Source organism: Carica papaya, chromosome 9, assembly GCF_054855325.1.
Source record: "Carica papaya isolate Zhongbai chromosome 9, ASM5485532v1, whole genome shotgun sequence".
NCBI lineage: Eukaryota > Viridiplantae > Streptophyta > Magnoliopsida > Brassicales > Caricaceae > Carica > Carica papaya.
In genome coordinates this window covers 34657088-34674777 of record NC_142317.1, presented here as the reverse complement: position 1 = coordinate 34674777, position 17690 = coordinate 34657088, and the positions used below count along the sequence as shown (strand labels likewise).

General features: G+C 34.0%; 3 protein-coding genes across 5 annotated transcripts; all 3 read right to left on the bottom strand.

Moving 5' to 3' along the window:
- Positions 1-246: 246 nt before the first annotated feature.
- RFNR2 (root FNR 2) lies at positions 247-5264 on the bottom strand. 3 transcript variants are annotated; one of them, XR_002538504.2, is made up of 6 exons: positions 5033-5264; positions 4773-4829; positions 3040-3372; positions 2332-2551; positions 442-1127; positions 247-353 (listed from the first exon to the last, which is right to left on the bottom strand). XR_002538504.2 is itself a non-coding variant. In XM_022032796.2 (6 exons), the coding sequence occupies exons 1-5, from the start codon at positions 5054-5056 to the stop codon at positions 628-630; spliced, it is 1134 nt and encodes a 377-aa protein (XP_021888488.2). In that variant the 5' UTR covers positions 5057-5264; the 3' UTR covers positions 247-353; positions 595-627. The 3 variants fall into 3 exon arrangements, 2 of the variants coding, with proteins under 2 accessions (XP_021888488.2, XP_021888487.2); XM_022032796.2 differs by having other exon boundaries at positions 595-1127; XM_022032795.2 differs by having other exon boundaries at positions 247-1127.
- A 1672-nt stretch (positions 5265-6936) lies between these two features.
- Positions 6937-10372, bottom strand: LOC110807604 (putative beta-D-xylosidase 5). Its single transcript, XM_022032773.2, has 6 exons — positions 9740-10372; positions 9111-9586; positions 8917-9017; positions 8497-8838; positions 7955-8368; positions 6937-7736 (listed from the first exon to the last, which is right to left on the bottom strand). Exons 1-6 carry the CDS (start codon positions 10205-10207, stop codon positions 7117-7119), a joined length of 2421 nt encoding a protein of 806 aa, XP_021888465.2. The 5' UTR covers positions 10208-10372; the 3' UTR covers positions 6937-7116.
- Positions 10373-13423: 3051 nt separating this feature from the next.
- On the bottom strand, positions 13424-16817 carry LOC110807631 (putative beta-D-xylosidase 5). The gene is made up of 6 exons (XM_022032803.2): positions 16310-16817; positions 15521-15996; positions 15267-15367; positions 14837-15178; positions 14315-14728; positions 13424-14199 (listed from the first exon to the last, which is right to left on the bottom strand). Exons 1-6 carry the CDS (start codon positions 16775-16777, stop codon positions 13580-13582), a joined length of 2421 nt encoding a protein of 806 aa, XP_021888495.2. The 5' UTR covers positions 16778-16817; the 3' UTR covers positions 13424-13579.
- Positions 16818-17690: the final 873 nt, after the last annotated feature.

Below are 17690 nucleotides of genomic sequence, written 5' to 3'. Positions count from 1 at the left end.
CTTTCGGGCTTTTTATGTATATAGGGAAGTGGAAGAATGTGAGTGCTATTTACATTATGAACATTCGGCTAACGGAATGAGATGGTGATCATAACTCTTATGATTATAATACTAACTAAACATCTGTTGTTTCGGAATATGATGATCATGGCTAACAAATATTATGATCTATTTTAGCGAGAAACAACATTCTTGACATGAAGTAATATTGTGATGTCAAGGAGAACAAAACATGTAATCACAAAATAGAAATGCTAACTTACCGCGAGTGTTTATTAAACTATTTCCTGTTCTCGATGAATCCTAGAGCAATTACAGCTGTTCATGTAACTCGAAGAGGCCATTTGAATCTTCTGCATTTCGGAATGAGAAGAAAAGCATTATGGTGATAACAATCTTCACAATCACCTAAAAGGAAAACATTATTCAAACTACAATCACCTAACAGGGAAGACGGCTCCTGTTGAGGTTCTCTACGACCAATCCAAAGATGGTGACTTTAATCTCACCATAACTTACATGTTTTTTACTGTTACATCTCGTTTAATAAAACGAAATGCAATGGTAACAGCAGCACTAGTTGCAGTGACTTACCTAAGTCGCCATAAAGTTTTCCTCTCGACAATGTCAATACACCTCCACATGCCATTGTTTGTTCTTTTTCAGTTGTGAAAGTTTGGTATCCCAGTTTTCACCTCTCTGCTCCGCAACTCTCTTCAACGTGTCTTGAATTCCTGGCATCATCCCCTTAAGCCCGCAGAAATATATGTGGGCACCACCATCCAGCAGTTTGAAGATTTCATTGCTGTATTCCTCAATCTTATCCTGAACATACATCTTACCCCCATTCTTGTTCTTTTGTTCTCTGCTCAATGCCTTGTCGTAACGGAAGTTATTGGGGCAGTCCTGAAGATACTTGGTGAATTCGTCATCATATAGAAGACTGTCAGTATTAGCAACCCCAAGGAAAAGCCATGCAAGGCCACCAAACTTGAATGTAGGGACATCTTCCATGAACATTCGCCGGAGGTATCCTCTAAATGGAGCTATACCAGTACCAGTAGCTATCATTATGTGAGTTGCATTTGGGTCATCTTCAGGTAGAAGCATTATCTTTCCAGAGGGACCTGGAAAAAGATTCTAGTTTAGTACCTTGAACTGTGACTGATATCATAAAAAAATAAGCCAAACCGAATACTAGAAATCTGAAAGTTTATGAATTCTGTAGGTGATTGAGCTAACTTAGTTAAGGTAAAATAAACCACAACAACAGAGCCTAGATCTTTTCAATCTCACTCCATACACCCTTTCCCCTTCATCTATTGTGCTTTCAATATGAGGTTCAATTCCTATACCCGAAAAAGAAATACAAGCCTTAAATGGAAGGGGGGAAAACCAAAGGAGAAAAGCACAAATATAACAACAATTTAATTCAACAACTTTTTTGCTTGCCAAAATCTTAAGATGGTTCAACATCAAAACTGGAAAGACATGCGACTTCAATTCAGATATATGCTATTCTTATGTATCATAGATGACAGATTAAACCAAAGAAACTGTAAGAGTTTGTCTTTGATAGATCATTCTCACCATCACAAAACCAAAAAGGCAAAAACCTATAAAGAAAAGAAGACAACAAGTGTTCCACAAAAGGGCTTAAAATTGGAAGCAAGAAGAAACATTGCAGACTGACAAGTCCACCTGGTTTCTTAGGGTTTTCACCCTGTGAAACAATTAATCTGGAAAAAGTTACACCTCAGGAAAGAACAAATTTGCCTAGTGTTCCACCCAATGAGAACTATCAATCTCTAGAGTCAAGCAACCTCGTCCTCTCCAGTGCTTAAATGATAAAATTGCAAAAGAACATAAAGTCAGGAAAAAAAATACTGGTAGTTGCTGAACATTACCAACTTTACAAACAAAATAATGGAGAGTAAACATAAGAGCGGAAGTAGAGAGCTTTAGCTCACAAACACATCTCTTTCATCAAGTGAAGAAAATATCAAGTGAAAATGGAATATTTGACATGCTTTTTAACTTTGTTTAAAACTCAACCCTCCTTTCCATAACTCACTTGAAAGAACTGCACATGCTCACCCACTTCTTGATTGTAAAATATTCTTATCAATTAATTACACTGGCCAATCCTTTTATGTCCAAGTATCCATTATCACCCTATAATCTATATTCACAACAATGGAACCATTATTTGAAAGAAATAAGTGAAGATATTAACAAATTCAAGTGTCAAATTTTTAATCAATTGAAGTAATACAGGTAAAGGAAAAAAAAAACTAAAGAGATGGCTTCCACCCATTTTCTAGACTGTACCTGTGATCCGAACTTTATCTCCAGGCTTGCTGTTACATAGGAAGTTGCTGCATACACCACTTTTTGAAGGATCCTCCTCCCCAGTTTCAGGATCATAGTAGAGAGCCCGGCGGACACACAAACTTGCCGTCTTGCCATCAAAAGAATCTCCATATCTGGTTGATGCAATCGAATACAGACGAACATTGTGAGGCGCCCCTGGTTTCTTAGGATTTTCACCCTGTAAAACATTTTTTTTTTGAAAAATTAGCAGAAGAAAAATGAAGTTTCATGTACATGGACGGCACCCCCTTGGTGCCTTTTAATATATTTCTCCTCTTTTATTTCAAAAAAAAAAAAAGAAATGAAGTTTCACCCTGTAAAACAATTAATCAGAAAAAAGTAAAATTACACATCAAGAAAGAACAAATTTTGCTGAGCTACCACTTGATGATTATGGACATTGCTAGGACATTAAACTGGCATAAATAGCAGCATCATCATGCAGCCTAACAATCAACATATACAATACTCCTATTGACATTCAGCAAGCAAGATAAATTGTTGATGGAAGACCATTGATCAATCTTCAATTTAAATATCATCATTTATGAATTCGTTGAGATTTTACTTAATTGCAAATACTGACCATCAAGAAGGCAAAAAGTCCATTTGGTAAGGAGTAGAAACAAAATAACCAAGGTATTAAATGAAACCAAAAGAACTTACGGGAGGAATAACACCATAGCTCTGTCCTTCCCAATATGGAACATTGCCACCATGATCGATCACAATATGACAAGTTTCACCTGGAGCTTCGGGCCCAACAAGCCTCTCAACAGAAACAATTGTTGCAGTGTAAGGTTCCTTGGGCTTGTATATATTTAACGGGGGCTCTTTGGCATCTTCTAATTTTAAAGGAGCCACTGCAATCTTAGACCTGCTGGCTTGTTGCACTGACATGCGCACTGTGAACTGATTTGTCTTCCTTGCATTTCTTAATTTTAGATCCAATCTTAAGACAGGAGCCCATGACTTATTACTGAAGCTTATATTGTGTGTCTGCAAAAAAGCATAGCACAACTCTATTAAGAATTGATTTATCATAGGCTACCAACATAAAATATTTTCCTTGTAAGAAGCTTCTACGACCTAGAAGTAACAGTAAAACATGTTCAGAAAATCAATGCCTATGCATCAACAAAAAGCAAGACACTTTTACTCAACCTTGTCATGTAGGTGAACTTGTGAACAGACTGCAGAATAGACTGAAATCAATATATGTGTGGAAGAATGGTCATAATATGATAATAAGTTAAAAAAAAAAACATGGAACTCCCATATACCACTTCCTACGGTGTTTAACACACCGGACAAACCAAGATGGCTGTCTGTTAGTATGTTGTTAGTTACATTTTGCCTATTATGAGCACCTTCAGTGAATGGGCATTAATTATATGTGGATGCATTTTAATAATTTCAAGGTTTTGAAGGAGTTAAGATCAAGCAACACAAATAAATTTATTCTACCTTGCTGCGTGCAAATTCAAGATCCTAATAGCATCAAAGGGGAAATATTTGGAGGAAATGACAGCAATACAGCTTTTTTTACACAAATTTAAACAGAGAAATGACTTGAAAAAGAAGTTAAATAAAAAGCCAGGGCCTCAGGAGGAAGGTGGCATATCTGAAATACATAGAAAATGCCATATTTCTTAGTGAAAAATAGAGTATAGGAATATCTCAAGCCTAAGATAAATAGACAAAAACACAGGCCAATAAATGTTTCAAGCATTAGATAAAGCATGGGTGAGGAATGAAGTAACATTTACTTAATTTGATAAATTCACACTAGAACTAGCAAGTAACAACATTTTCCCACCATTTCTATAATTAACTTTCATAAAATGTCGGGTGTCATCACGCTATTCATGATGAGTCAGAAAGTGTTCAAGCCGATTAATAATATAACCATTCAAATAACATCCATGGTATTGAATACCAAATGGATTTTCAAGAACAAAATATAAAACTCATTTACCACCTTATTCATAAAGCACACTGAAGTCTGTAAAATCACTGTAACCAGGTCGTAGGATCCACACTTACTCTTGTTCAAAGATAAAGCCACAACAACATTACTAAACATATTGGACACAGAGTAGCTCTTCCTTTACTCTTGTTGAAAGAGATGTCCAATTACAAAGGGAAGCAAAATCAATCTGTGCATTAAACCCCGGTACTGTTTTTTTTTTTTTTCCTTTTTTTTTTGGGAGAAGCTGACAATGAAATATTAAAGAAGGGGAACAAACAGACAAATTCAAAATCCAATCGGTATAATTTGAAAGTGTTTGTTTGCTGCCAAGAAAACAGAAAAGCTATCACTTTCAAATGAAAATCGCATAGCACCATCATCCCTTCAATTACTTAACAAACAGAAAGATCATAGTAAATTAGTTTACCTTCAACACAGATTTCCTACGGATCGTATCGCTCCCAACAGGAACAGCCACAGCAACCTGCAACAAAACTCACAAACCAGTCAGCCCAATCTCCAAAAACGACTGTACCCAGAAAAGGAAAAAACAAAAAAAATAAGCCAGTGAGAAAATGCAAGGAAATAAATTCCAATCCATTTTGGTTTTCTTTCTCTGGGTTTTCCCGGCGACCAAACAAGAAGTGACAAGACTGAGATAATCAAAATGGGGTAATGGGTTCTGACCTGAGTTAGAGCTGACTGAGCCATGATGATCGGATGAAAGATCGAGAGAGGCAGAGATTTTTGGGGAGGGACAAGACCGGAGAGTAAGATCTAAGGGCTAATTATAGGGGTTTAGTAATCCGATCGGAGAATGCAGAGACAGAGAGGAGATTGTAACAGGAAGATTGATCCTTTGGGAATGTGCAAAAGACACTTTTCTTCTTTCTACTCTGGCTCCTCACCCTACCTCAAGTGTTGCTCCCTAATTATTTTAATTCTTAATTAGAGTTTATTTAATTTTTCCATTAATTAAAATTATATAATTTGATATTAAATATTTTTTTATATTTGATTTTTGAATTTCTAAGAAAAATTATACAAAAAATTTCATTAAAAAATCAATATATTTATATATATATATATTTATGTTTTTATTATTAATTCATGTTGGTGTTTAATAAAATTAAAATAATATTAATTATAATATATGATAAATGAAAAATTCATAAAAAATTTATATATTTATTCATAAATTTAAATAAAAATATTGTGTAAATTAAAAGTTTATTAATTAAAATAATTTACTATAATAATTATTAAGCATGTACTCAATAAAAAAAATGATATATAATATATATTAATCATTCTTTACTTATGTGTTTTAGTTTTATTTTATATAAATTAAAATAATATTAGTTATAATACACTATAAATAAAAATAGCATATACAATGCATACATTTAATACATATTTTGTAATAAAAATAAATGTATTATTTATTAAAATAAATTTTTATAATAATTAATGGATAGGTGATAAATAAAGAATAATTTAATTATATGCTAGCTGTTTTAAAGGTAGTACACATAAATAATCAAATTAATTATTATATATCATGAATATACTTATATTCATTGGATCATATTAATTAAATCTAAATATATAATTAAATCAATAAATTATGTACATATATGTATGTAGTATTTTGTTTTGGGAAATATGAATATATTAAATTAGTTAAAATTAATTAACAATTTTAATAAAAAATAAATACTAAATTTATTTAAAAATAACAGTCTCCTCGATCATCTTTTTATTTCTTTGACTGCTAAAGAGAATTTTTTAATCCGTCATAAACTTATTTTTCTCAAGATTTCTAATCACCATTGATAACTCCTCAAGAGCATACCTCCTGATCCCGAGTACCGAATTTACTACCTTGACAATACTTTTTCACCGTTATCGTTTTATTCTTTGTTCGTGATTTTATTTTTTCCATCTCTTTCTTGGTTTATTTTTTAGTTTCTTTATCGTGTCGATTCTTATAGTTTTTTTTTTTGTTACTAAGAAAGCGAAATGAAATTGTGATGGCGAATAACACAACAAATTTTGTTTTTTTTTTTTTTGAGATTGTGTTTGGTGGGTAGGGAGAAAATTCGATGAAGGAAAAGAAAAACAAGAGTTTGAAAATCTTTCTTGTAATTTCCGTAAAACAAAATTTCTTAGCTCTACAATTATAAGCCTTAAGGGAGCGATTAAACCGTTGTCTGTATTCAATTTTGTATCTCTAACGTGCATATGTTTATATTAGTTTTTATTAACAATATATCCAATAAGTTAAAATAAATTAAAGTCGGATTTTAAAATAATAAAAAATAATTTTTTTTTACTTATTTAGTATTTTTCAAAAATTAACATAAATTATTGGTCGTCTGTAATATTACCCTTTTGATAAATTTAAATTATTATCTACGAAAACACTATTTTTATTGTGTCTCCGAGTAGTCAATATCTATATTAAGGAAAATCTAAACATAAATTAATAAAATTTACTTATAAAAAATATAAGCATGCATGTTTTTGTTGTTTTAAAATAAATTTAATTTAATAAAAAATAAAAAATAAAAAAAGTTGAGTTTACATGACAAGAACATAGAAGAAAAGTAGGAAATAACCCAATATTCCAAAGAGAAGATTACATGCAAGGCTGCCTTTCCTCCTTTTTGTTTTGTCAGCGAGAAGAAAGCTAATTACATGATTAGATAAAACCAGGAATCTTACTTTCTGATCACTTGATCTCTTTCTCCATTCATTTTGTCTGCGAGCTAAGTAAAATCAACATCGAAAGTGAAGGAAGCTTCTCCATCTCCAACAATAATTGAATGTTGACCGGCCGGCAACACAGCGTGTGCTTGGTAATCCACGATGCTCAAAGCCTTGCACGCATTAAACTGAAACGGCACTGTGACTGTCTGTCCTGCACGAATACCGACTCTCTTGAAACCAATCACTTGTTTGATGGGTGCTCCAAGAATTCCTTCAGGTGCTTTGGAGTAAACAATCACCACTTGGTCACCGTCTCTTGTTCCTGTATTCGTGATTTGGATTTGTGTGTTAATGGTGTAGTGAGTGTCACATGCAAGACCATCTTCGATCTTGACAGACGGGCATGTAGGCTTTTGGGCACCTGGTCTGTAGTCGATGTCATGGCAGTGTTGGAGTTTGGTGAGCTTTACTTTGAGTGATTGGAGATTAAGGGGTTGAATTTTGTAGGTGAATTGACTATAGCTAAGGCCGTAGCCGAAGGGATACACTGTCGTCCCATTGTAAAATTTATAAGTTCTACCTGGGTAACTTAAGTCATCTACTGGTCTTAACTGCATAGATGTCATTGGTAGCTTCTCCACATAGCTGCCTTCGTACCAAGTGATCGGTAATCTTCCTCCTGGTGATTAGTAGTTTTATAACCAATTAGTACCCATTATATATATATATATAAGTATGTTTGTAAGTATGTATTAATATATTTGTATATATTATCTAGTTGGGTATATACTTTTTTTTTGGGTAAAAAAGTATATATCCAACAATCTTTTAACGAGGTCATAGAAAAACATGTCCAATTCAAACTCACAGTAGATAAAAGAATAATCAGCTACGTACCAGGATTATAAGTCCCAAAAACGACATCAGCAATCGCACGACCACCTTCTTGTCCAGGGTATCCAGCCCATATAATAGCTTTGATTTTGGGATTGTTCTTTGCGAAAGTGATATCCACTCCACCGGCTGACATTATGATAAGAACAACTGGACCTTTGGCAGCATCTGCAACTTGGTTAATGAGTTGAGTTTGGAAACCTGGTAAGAAGAGATTTAGTCTATCCAAGCTTTCAGCTTCGACCTTGAGATTTAGTCCCACCACGATCACAGTAGCATCGGCAACCTTTGCAGCATCAACAGCAGCGCCTATAAGTTTATCGTTATTGCAAAGTACATCTTCACATCCTTGCTGAGTTTGTACTTTCGTATACGTAGAGAATCCATCGACGGGAGTAACATACCGACACGGATCGCCTGCCAATATTCATGATTTTTTGTGGCACCCATAAGTTGATGAATAATATGTATTTACAATATTGTAAAAGATAGTTTATATAAATATTTGGGTTGATGAGAATATATATATATATATAGATAGATACCTGCGTAATTTCCAATCATGACATCGGTAACTGTGGCATGGGGGCCGACTACGGCTAAGTTCTTGACTGCATTGCGATCGAAAGGTAAGGTTCCATTATCATTCTTCAAAAGAACAATTCCCTGTCTAGCTGCTTCTGCGGCTAAATCAATGTTTGAAGGAGAGCAAATGTCCTTTTTGCCAAGATTTTTGAATTGAGGAATTCCATCAAAATACCCAAGTCGCATCATCAACATGTAAAGATTTCTCAACGCCTTATCCACATCTTCTACTCTCACCTTTCCTTGTCTAATCGAGCTCATTGTAAACTTTGGGTAGAAGTCGCCACAGTCCAAATCCAACCCTGTAACATTAACTCCATCAATCAAAAGTCTGTAATACAAGACTAATTTCTTACTAGTTAATTAAAGTGATTACTTGCCTGCTTTTAGGGTTTGAGCAACGGCATCCTCATTCGTGTCATTGATAAATTGATGCTTGTTTACCATTACTTCAATGGAGTCACAATCTGATACTAAGTATCTGGTAGTTCATACATATATGTCAGTAACAAAAAATTGAATAGTAATATTATAAAATGCTCTTAAGACATGCATGTGATTAGTAGTGAAGTACCCGTGAAGACCCCAATCTCCTCTGACAGTCTGGTTCAAGAGTTTTGGGTCGGCGCATGTGGGTATGCCGTTGACACGATTGTAAGAACACATAATGCTACTGACATCACCTTCTTTAACACACATTTCAAAAGGCTTGAGAAAAGTCTCCACCATATCTTGCTCGGTCACCCTGGCATCGAAATGAAGACGATCGATTCCTTTCCAGTTGTCTACATCGTATGCAGCGTAATGCTTACAACATGCAGAAACCTTGAGTGGTCTTGCATTCAAGTCATGGACGTGTTCAGTTCCTCTAACGTCCTGTAAGCCTCTAACAAAGTTTGCCGCATATCGGCCAACCACAAAAGGATCTTCCCCGGGTGTCTCTTGAATTCTTCCCCATCTTGGGTCGCGAACTACGTTGATCACTGGGCTCCAAAATGTTAATCCGGCTCGACCTAGGTTGTACATTGCTCTTGCTTCATTTGAAATAACCTGTCACATACATTCTCGTAAATCAAGCGATACACATATTTTAATCACGATGCAACATAAATAAACTTACCAACCATTATTCAAATGGTACATAAACTATTAGAGATTTTCATAATTGGGCAATGCGAAATTATATCTCTTTAACATTGGTACCTGGCCGATTCTTTTCCATAGGTCCTCATTAAACGAAGCAGTCGAAAGGATAACTGTAGGAAAACTTGTTGCACCAGGAACCACTGCGTCGAAACGGGAGCCACCTCCGACGGATGAGACACCATGCAATGCCTCATTCCACCACTCGTACTTTGGCAATCCTAACCTTGGCACCCCGGGGGACGTACTCCCAAGTAGCAATACCTTCTCTTCCACCGATAATCGATCTACCAAATCCTCTACCCTCACGCTATAGGGAAGGGATGTGTCGCAGAAACCAAGGGTGGAACCGTCTAATTTTACAGCACTCAAATGTGCTGGATCACACACATAAGTGAAAAGAGGAGGCTCGGGCGTAGCATCATTGAGTTTATCAGACATTGTAAAATCTTCTGCAACAATGCATGTTAAACAAAACAAGCTATAACCCAGAGAAGCGTACACCATAAACTCAATAATTTTACCCATACTGGATTTGTGTAATCAATTCTTTGAAACTCAATTGATATGTTTAATCCAGTTTACCCTCTTCTTTTATAGTGGATAAATTTACTATTTTTATCAGATCCCTATAAATGATCTTGTTTATTTTAGTCAAAAACAATTCAAACAGTTTCAGTTTTTTGTGAGGGTTTTTCTTTTTTAGATCAGAATGACAAATGAGAAACTTAAAAGTTCTTACTGTACTAACCATAAAAAAGAAACCTCCCAGACATTGTTGATGTAGTTCTTATCCTGTAATTATTTTTCTCTTTCAGTTTTTTTCTGCTGAATTATCATTACAAGCTCCTATTTTTCTGGAAAATTATCGTAATACAAGTCATTATCGTTTAATATTTATGCTTTTTCTGTTTGAATTAAACGAGATAGTAATTTAGTTATTTCTTGAAAATAAAGATTTGTTTTTAGATCGAATTAGATAACAATTCAATTTAAATTTGATCTAATTTTACGGGATGATTAAGAATATAATAAAAGATAAATCCATAACAAAATTTTAAACCGTTAGAGATATGACGTTGTAAACAAGTGTGTTTTTTGTGACTGTCCGAAGACGTGGTTAGTATGTAAAAAGTTTGTATCTAATCCTTAGATATGTCCTTGTGAGATTATCATATAGTATGTAACGCCCCGACGTCCTATTAGGGCTCGGATGTTGGTAGACGAAAGATTAAAATAATATTTTTTTTTAATTTTATAATACGCATCGGTTCACATATTATTAATAATATTCTAACAACAGATAAATTTTTTTTTTTACTCCAAACAATGAACTAAAGAAGAGCATAAATTTTTAGAAAGAGTTTTCAAAGAAATGCTTAAAACCACTTGTGTGAAAAACCGTTATTTGTTACTTCATTTATTAAAATTTTTGTATTTAATCGTTGATATATTTATTTATTTATTTATATTTTAAAATATTTATTTTCGAATTCATAAAATACTCCAAATATATTTTTCTACAATTGTATTCAAAATCAGTGTCCAAATCTAGAAAATCTTCTTTTTGTACTTGTAAAATTTTGCATTTGATTGTGGAGCTTGATTTCAGATTTATTTCTTACTTCGTTTTATATTTCTCTTTTGTATTTATTTATTTATGCAGTATATTAAATTTCGAATTTTCATATCTTTCATAACAAAAATTATTTGGGATTCACATCTTATTTAATATTTATATTTTTGTATCTTATTTCTTTTCAGATTTACTTGAATTTTACTTTACACTTTCACATTAGATACACACTTTATTTCACACTTTCAAACATTAAATTTTTACATTCACATTGGATCACATTCTCACTTCGGATACACACTGCAATAACATTAACTGAATTCACATGTCAAATTATTATGAATTTTACACAATACACTGAAATTTTAACACATGATACTACTTTCAAACTAGTATCAGTAAGGACAAAAGGGATCTCAACTACCAACATAGACATGAACACTGATAATAGATAAAGGAAGTACCACATCAGTACTTCGCCAGATGTTCACTAAACAGACTCTCATTCAGTATGGATAACAGATAAACAAATAACATAAGTACCACAGTTGTACTTTATCAGGTGGTTATTGAATATAATCTATACTTCATGGACATACACCGATCATCCATCCATGTCGTAGGGTTTGCCCACACTTATTTTGTCGAATTTCAGTCACACTTGCATATACCCCTCCATGATACATGACAAAAACGGATTTTTAAGTTTTTCGTAATTTTTATTTTACTTTTCAAAAATTTTAAATTTTTATTTCTCAAACAGTTGGTCTAATTTTCTATTTTGAACTAAATGTCACTCGTTGGTGTAACTAAAGATATTTTTTCTCTTTATTTGATAAGATTTTTCCAATATACTCTCAATTGTTTTACTACTTGAATATTCTCTTCAAATTTCGATATTTACAAATTCTTATCCCAACATATTGTATTCATTTATTTCCTTAAGTTACTCTTGCCATTGATATGTCTTTTCATTAATTTGCTATGTTACCCTCGTTATATGACATTCTTGTTTCTCCATGGGATTTCTCTTGTTTCTATATTTCCCAATTCTTGTAGATTTTTGAATTTTTATTACTTGACTTAGCTCATTTCTTACTTCTTCTCCCATTTCCTTTGGATATTTTGTTTCTTAAATATAGTTGTACACACGTTGTATTCCAATTTTGCCTAATGACTTACGTGCACATTTATCCCTAATTACATCTAATTGAAACTTGAATTGTCTTCTTCCATATTATATCTGAAGTCCCATATCACTTTGCTTTATGTTTCCATCGATATTTTATTATTTTCGTTTTCTTAGTGTTTTAAAATTAGTAACCTCCTACCAAATTTAACTATCTTATAGTTAATTTGACTTGCATATATACATATATGCATGTTTATTTTTAGTTAAATAAAAACTTTCTTTTTAGCTTTTCGCATCCGAATTCTACCCTTAATCATCGATTGCATTTCTTGATCCCAAATTTGAAGGTTTATTCAAATCTTCCAACAAAATTCTTGTATGCCATTCCCCAAAGCATTTTCTTAGCCTCCCTAAGTAATCCTTTTTATTTGCTCGTTTCTTTTTATTTTCTTATTCTACCTACCAAATTCCCAATCCAAACAATATCATTATAGCGAGTTCACACCATAATCATATTTAACACAAGCAAAAAATCAGTGAAAGCAAGTTAAAATAAATCAAACAGAAACTAAGACCAACCATGTGTGTGTGTGTGGACTACGTTTGGCTAGGGAGAAAATTCAATGAAAGAAAAGAAAAAAAAGAGTTTGAAAATCTCCTTTGTAATTCCCATAAAACAAATTTCTTAGCTCTACAATTATACACATAGAGAAGGCGATTAAACCATTGTCTGTATTCCATTTTATATATCTAATGTACATATATTTATATTGATTTTTATTAATAATACATTCAATATTGTTTGTCCATAGTATTACCATTTTGAGAAATTAAAATTATTATATACGAAAACACTATTGTTATTCATTCAAATATATTGAATTATATCAACAAATTATCAATATCTATATTGAAAAAAATCAACATAAATTAATAAAGTTTATCTCTAAGTAATGTAAGTATACTGTCTTTTTGTTATTTTAAAATAAATATAATTTAATAAAAATTAAAAAATCAAGCATCAATGACAAAAACATTGGAAGAAAACAATGAAATAACACAATATTACAATGGAGAATTGATTAAAGAGAAGATTACATGCAAGGCTGGCTTTCCTCCTTTTATATTATTAGGACTCCTTTACTTACTTTTGTGATCACTTGATCTCTTTCTCCACTCATTTGTCTATGAGCTAAGTAAAATTAACATCGTAAGTGTAGGAAGCTACTCCATCTCCAACAACGATTGAATGCTGACCGGCCGGCAACACAGTGTGTGCTTGGTAATCCACGATGCTCAAAGCCTTGCACGCATTAAACTGAAACGGTACTGTTACTGTCTGTCCTGCACGAATACCGACTCTCCTAAAACCAATCACTTGTTTGATGGGTGCTCCAAGAATCCCTTCAGGTGCTTTGGAGTAAACAATCACTGCTTGGTCACCGTCTCTTGTTCCTGTATTCGTGATTTGAATTTGTGTGTTAATGGTGTAGTGAGTGTCACATGCAAGACCATCTTCGATCTTGACAGACGGGCATGTAGGCTTTTGGGTACCTGGTTTGTAGTCGATGTCATGGCAGTGTTGGAATCTTGTGAGTTTTACATCGAGTGTACTGGGATTAGGAGATTGAATTTTGTAGGTGAATTGACTATAACTAAGGCCATAGCCGAAGGGATACACTGTAGTTCCATTGTAAAATTTATAAGTTCTACCAGGATAACCTAAATTGTCTAGTGGTCTCAACTGCATAGATGTCATTGGTAGCTTCTCGACGTAGCTGCCTTCGTACCAAGTGATTGGCAATCTTCCTCCTGATAATTAGTAATTCTATAACCAATTAGTACCCTTTATGTTTATGAAGTAAGGAATGTAATAACAATTTACCTAAGCAGTGAGTGGTAGATAGAAAAATAATTTGTTACCTACCAGGATTATAAGTCCCAAAGACGACATCAGCAATCGCACGGCCACCTTCTTGTCCTGGGTATCCAGCCCATAAAATAGCTTTGATTTTGGGATTGTTCTTTGCAAAAGTGATATCTATTCCACCGGCTGACATGATGATAAGAACAACTGGGCCTTTAGCAGCATCTGCAACTTGATTAATGAGTTGAGTTTGGAAACCTGGTAAGAAGAGATGTAGCCTATCCAAGCTTTCAGCTTCAACCTTGAGACTTAATCCCACCATGATCACAGTAGCATCAGCAGTCTTTGCAGCATCAACTGCAGCACCTATAAGTTTATCGTTATTGCAAAGTACATCTTCACATCCTTGTTGGGTCTGGACATTTGTATACGTAGAGAAGCCATCGGTTGGAGTAATATATCGACATGGAGTACCTACCAATATTCATGATTTTTCCCGTGAGTTTATGCAATAATATGTACGTAAAATATCGTGAAATACAATTTATATTTATGGGTTGATAAATATATATATATATATACCTGCATAGTTTCCAATCATGATATCGGTAACACTAGCATGGGGGCCGACTACGGCTAAGTTCTTGATTGTATTGCGATCGAAAGGTAAGGTTCCATTATCATTCTTCAAAAGAACAATTCCCTGTCTAGCTGCTTCAACGGCTAAATCAATGTTTCGAGAAGAGCAAATGTCCTTCTTGCCAAGATTCTTGAATTCAGGACTTCCATCAAAATACCCAAGTCGCATCATCAACATGTAAAGATTTCTTAGTGCTTTGTCTACATCTTCTACACTCACTTTTCCTTGTCTAATCGAACTCATTGTAAACTTTGGGTAGTAGTTACCGCAGTCCAAATCCAACCCTATATTAGTAACTCAATCAAAAGTTTGTCTCCCATGCAACCAGAAAAATACAAGACCAGTTTCTTAAAAGTTAAAGCGATAACTTGCCTGCTTTTAGGGTTTGTGCAACAGCATCCTCATTTGTGTCATTGATAAATTGGTGGTTGTCTACCATTACTTCAATGGAGTCACAATCCGATACCAAGTATCTGGTAGTTCATATATATATATGTATATATGTTTATATGTGTGTCAGTAATGAAAGAAAATGAATAATAATATTATAAGATGCTCTTATAACGTATATGGGATTATTTAACACATATATATATATATATAGAGAGGGGTAAATAGTGAAGTACCCGCGAAGACCCCAATCTCCTCTGACAGTTTGGTTCAAGAGTTTTGGATCGGCGCATGTGGGTATGCCGTTGACACGATTGTAGGAACACATAATGCTACTGACATCGCCTTCTTTAACACACATTTCAAAAGGCTTAAGAAAAGTCTCCACCATATCTTGCTCGGTCACCCTGGCATCGAAATGAAGGCGATCAACTCCTTTCCAGTTGTCTACATCGTAGGCAGCGTAATGCTTGCAACATGCAGAAACCTTGAGTGGTCTTGCATTCAAGTCAGGTATGTGTTCGGTTCCCCTAACATCCTGTAAACCTCTAACAAAGTTTGCTGCATATCGGCCCACCACGAAAGGATCTTCCCCAGGTGTCTCTTGAGTTCTTCCCCATCTTGGATCTCGAACTACGTTGATCACCGGACTCCAAAATGTTAACCCAGCTCGACCAAGGTTGTACATTGCTCTTGCTTCATTTGAAACAACCTGTCCACACATTGACGCACATCTTTCAATCACAATGCAATATAAATACCTTCAAACAAGTACATACACAGAAAACACATATCAACTCGAACCCGTAATCTCTTGGAAAGAGATACACCAATCATTTAATTAATGGTGGTTAGTTCTCTACTTAGATAATTATATATATTATGTTGGTAATTTTAATTTTCTTATGTGTTAAATTTGAACTTAGAATCATTTAGTCTGGGAAAAAATTATTCAAATGGTATATGAACTCTTAGAGATTTTTGTAATACGTCAATGTGAAATTATATTTCTTTAATATTAGTACCTGGCCGATTCTTTTCCATAGGTCTTCATTAAAAGAAGCAGTCGAAAGGATAACAGTAGGAAAGCTTGTTGCACCGGGAACCACTGCGTCGAAACGGGAGCCACCTCCGACGGATGAGACACCATGCAATGCCTCATTCCACCACTCGTACTTTGGCAATCCTAACCTTGGCACCCCGGGGGACGTACTCCCAAGTAGCAATACCTTCTCTTCCACTGATAATTGATCTACCAAATCCTCTACCCTCACACTATAGGGGAGAGACTTGTCACAGAAACCAAGGGTGGAAACATCTAACTTTACAGCACTCAAATGTGCTGGATCACACACATAAGTAAAAGGAGGCTGCTCAGGCGCAGTAGCACTGGCTTCATTTGACATTATAAAATCTTCTGCAACAATACATGTTAAGCAAATTACAGTATAACCCAGAGAAGCATACACCATAAACTCAATAATTTTTCCCATTCTGGCTTTCTTTAACAGAAACTTGATTCGTTTAATCCAGTTTAGTTTCTTCTTTTATAATGGATAAATTTACTATTTTTATGTTCTATCTATAAATGACCATCTTTCTTTTTTTTTTCCATATCCTATGCTAAGTCAAAAGCAATCTGCCATTTTAAATCAAACACTTGTAATTTTTTGCGACTTTTTTTTTGAAGACCAGAATAATTGAAGCAAAACTTAATTGAATAACATTTGAATTTTAATTATAATCAAAACAATGAACTTACTGCTTCTATTTATGGTTTTTCAGACTGATGTAATTATGTGGGTTGATTAAGAATACAATCAGAGATAAATCTATAAAAAAAATTTAAACCATTAGATATTGGACAATGTAAACAAATGTCTCTTCTCTGAGCAGGAGATGTGGTGGTTAACATTTTGTGATTGTAAGAAGATATGGTTAATATATCAGAAGCCTGTATGTATAGATTCCTTAGGCATGCCCTTGTGATATTATCATATGGTAAGTTTTGGTAAGGTGGCATGTGGAGGGGCAGAGCTTTCGAACTTGATTAATCCGATTCGTCCAAATTTGATCTATTATAATTAAGTTCGAATTAATAAATATGATTAGTACATAATTAATATAATAAAATAGTTTAGTCGGACGAACTTTTGAAAGCGTAGTATTTTATTAGTGATCTTTTCGAAACCTTGGCAAAGTGTAAGAACTATGAAGTTCAGTAAGGCATAACTTATGGCCATAGGTAAAAGTATTTGAGACAGTAGCTGCTCATGTTTCAACACCACTAATGGATAGTGTATTGAGAATGACTCGATGATGGGGATTGCCTGGGTTATTAGAGAGTAGGTGCATTGGAAGTGGAACCATGTGGCTAATTCAATAGATAATAGGTTAGAGAAAATA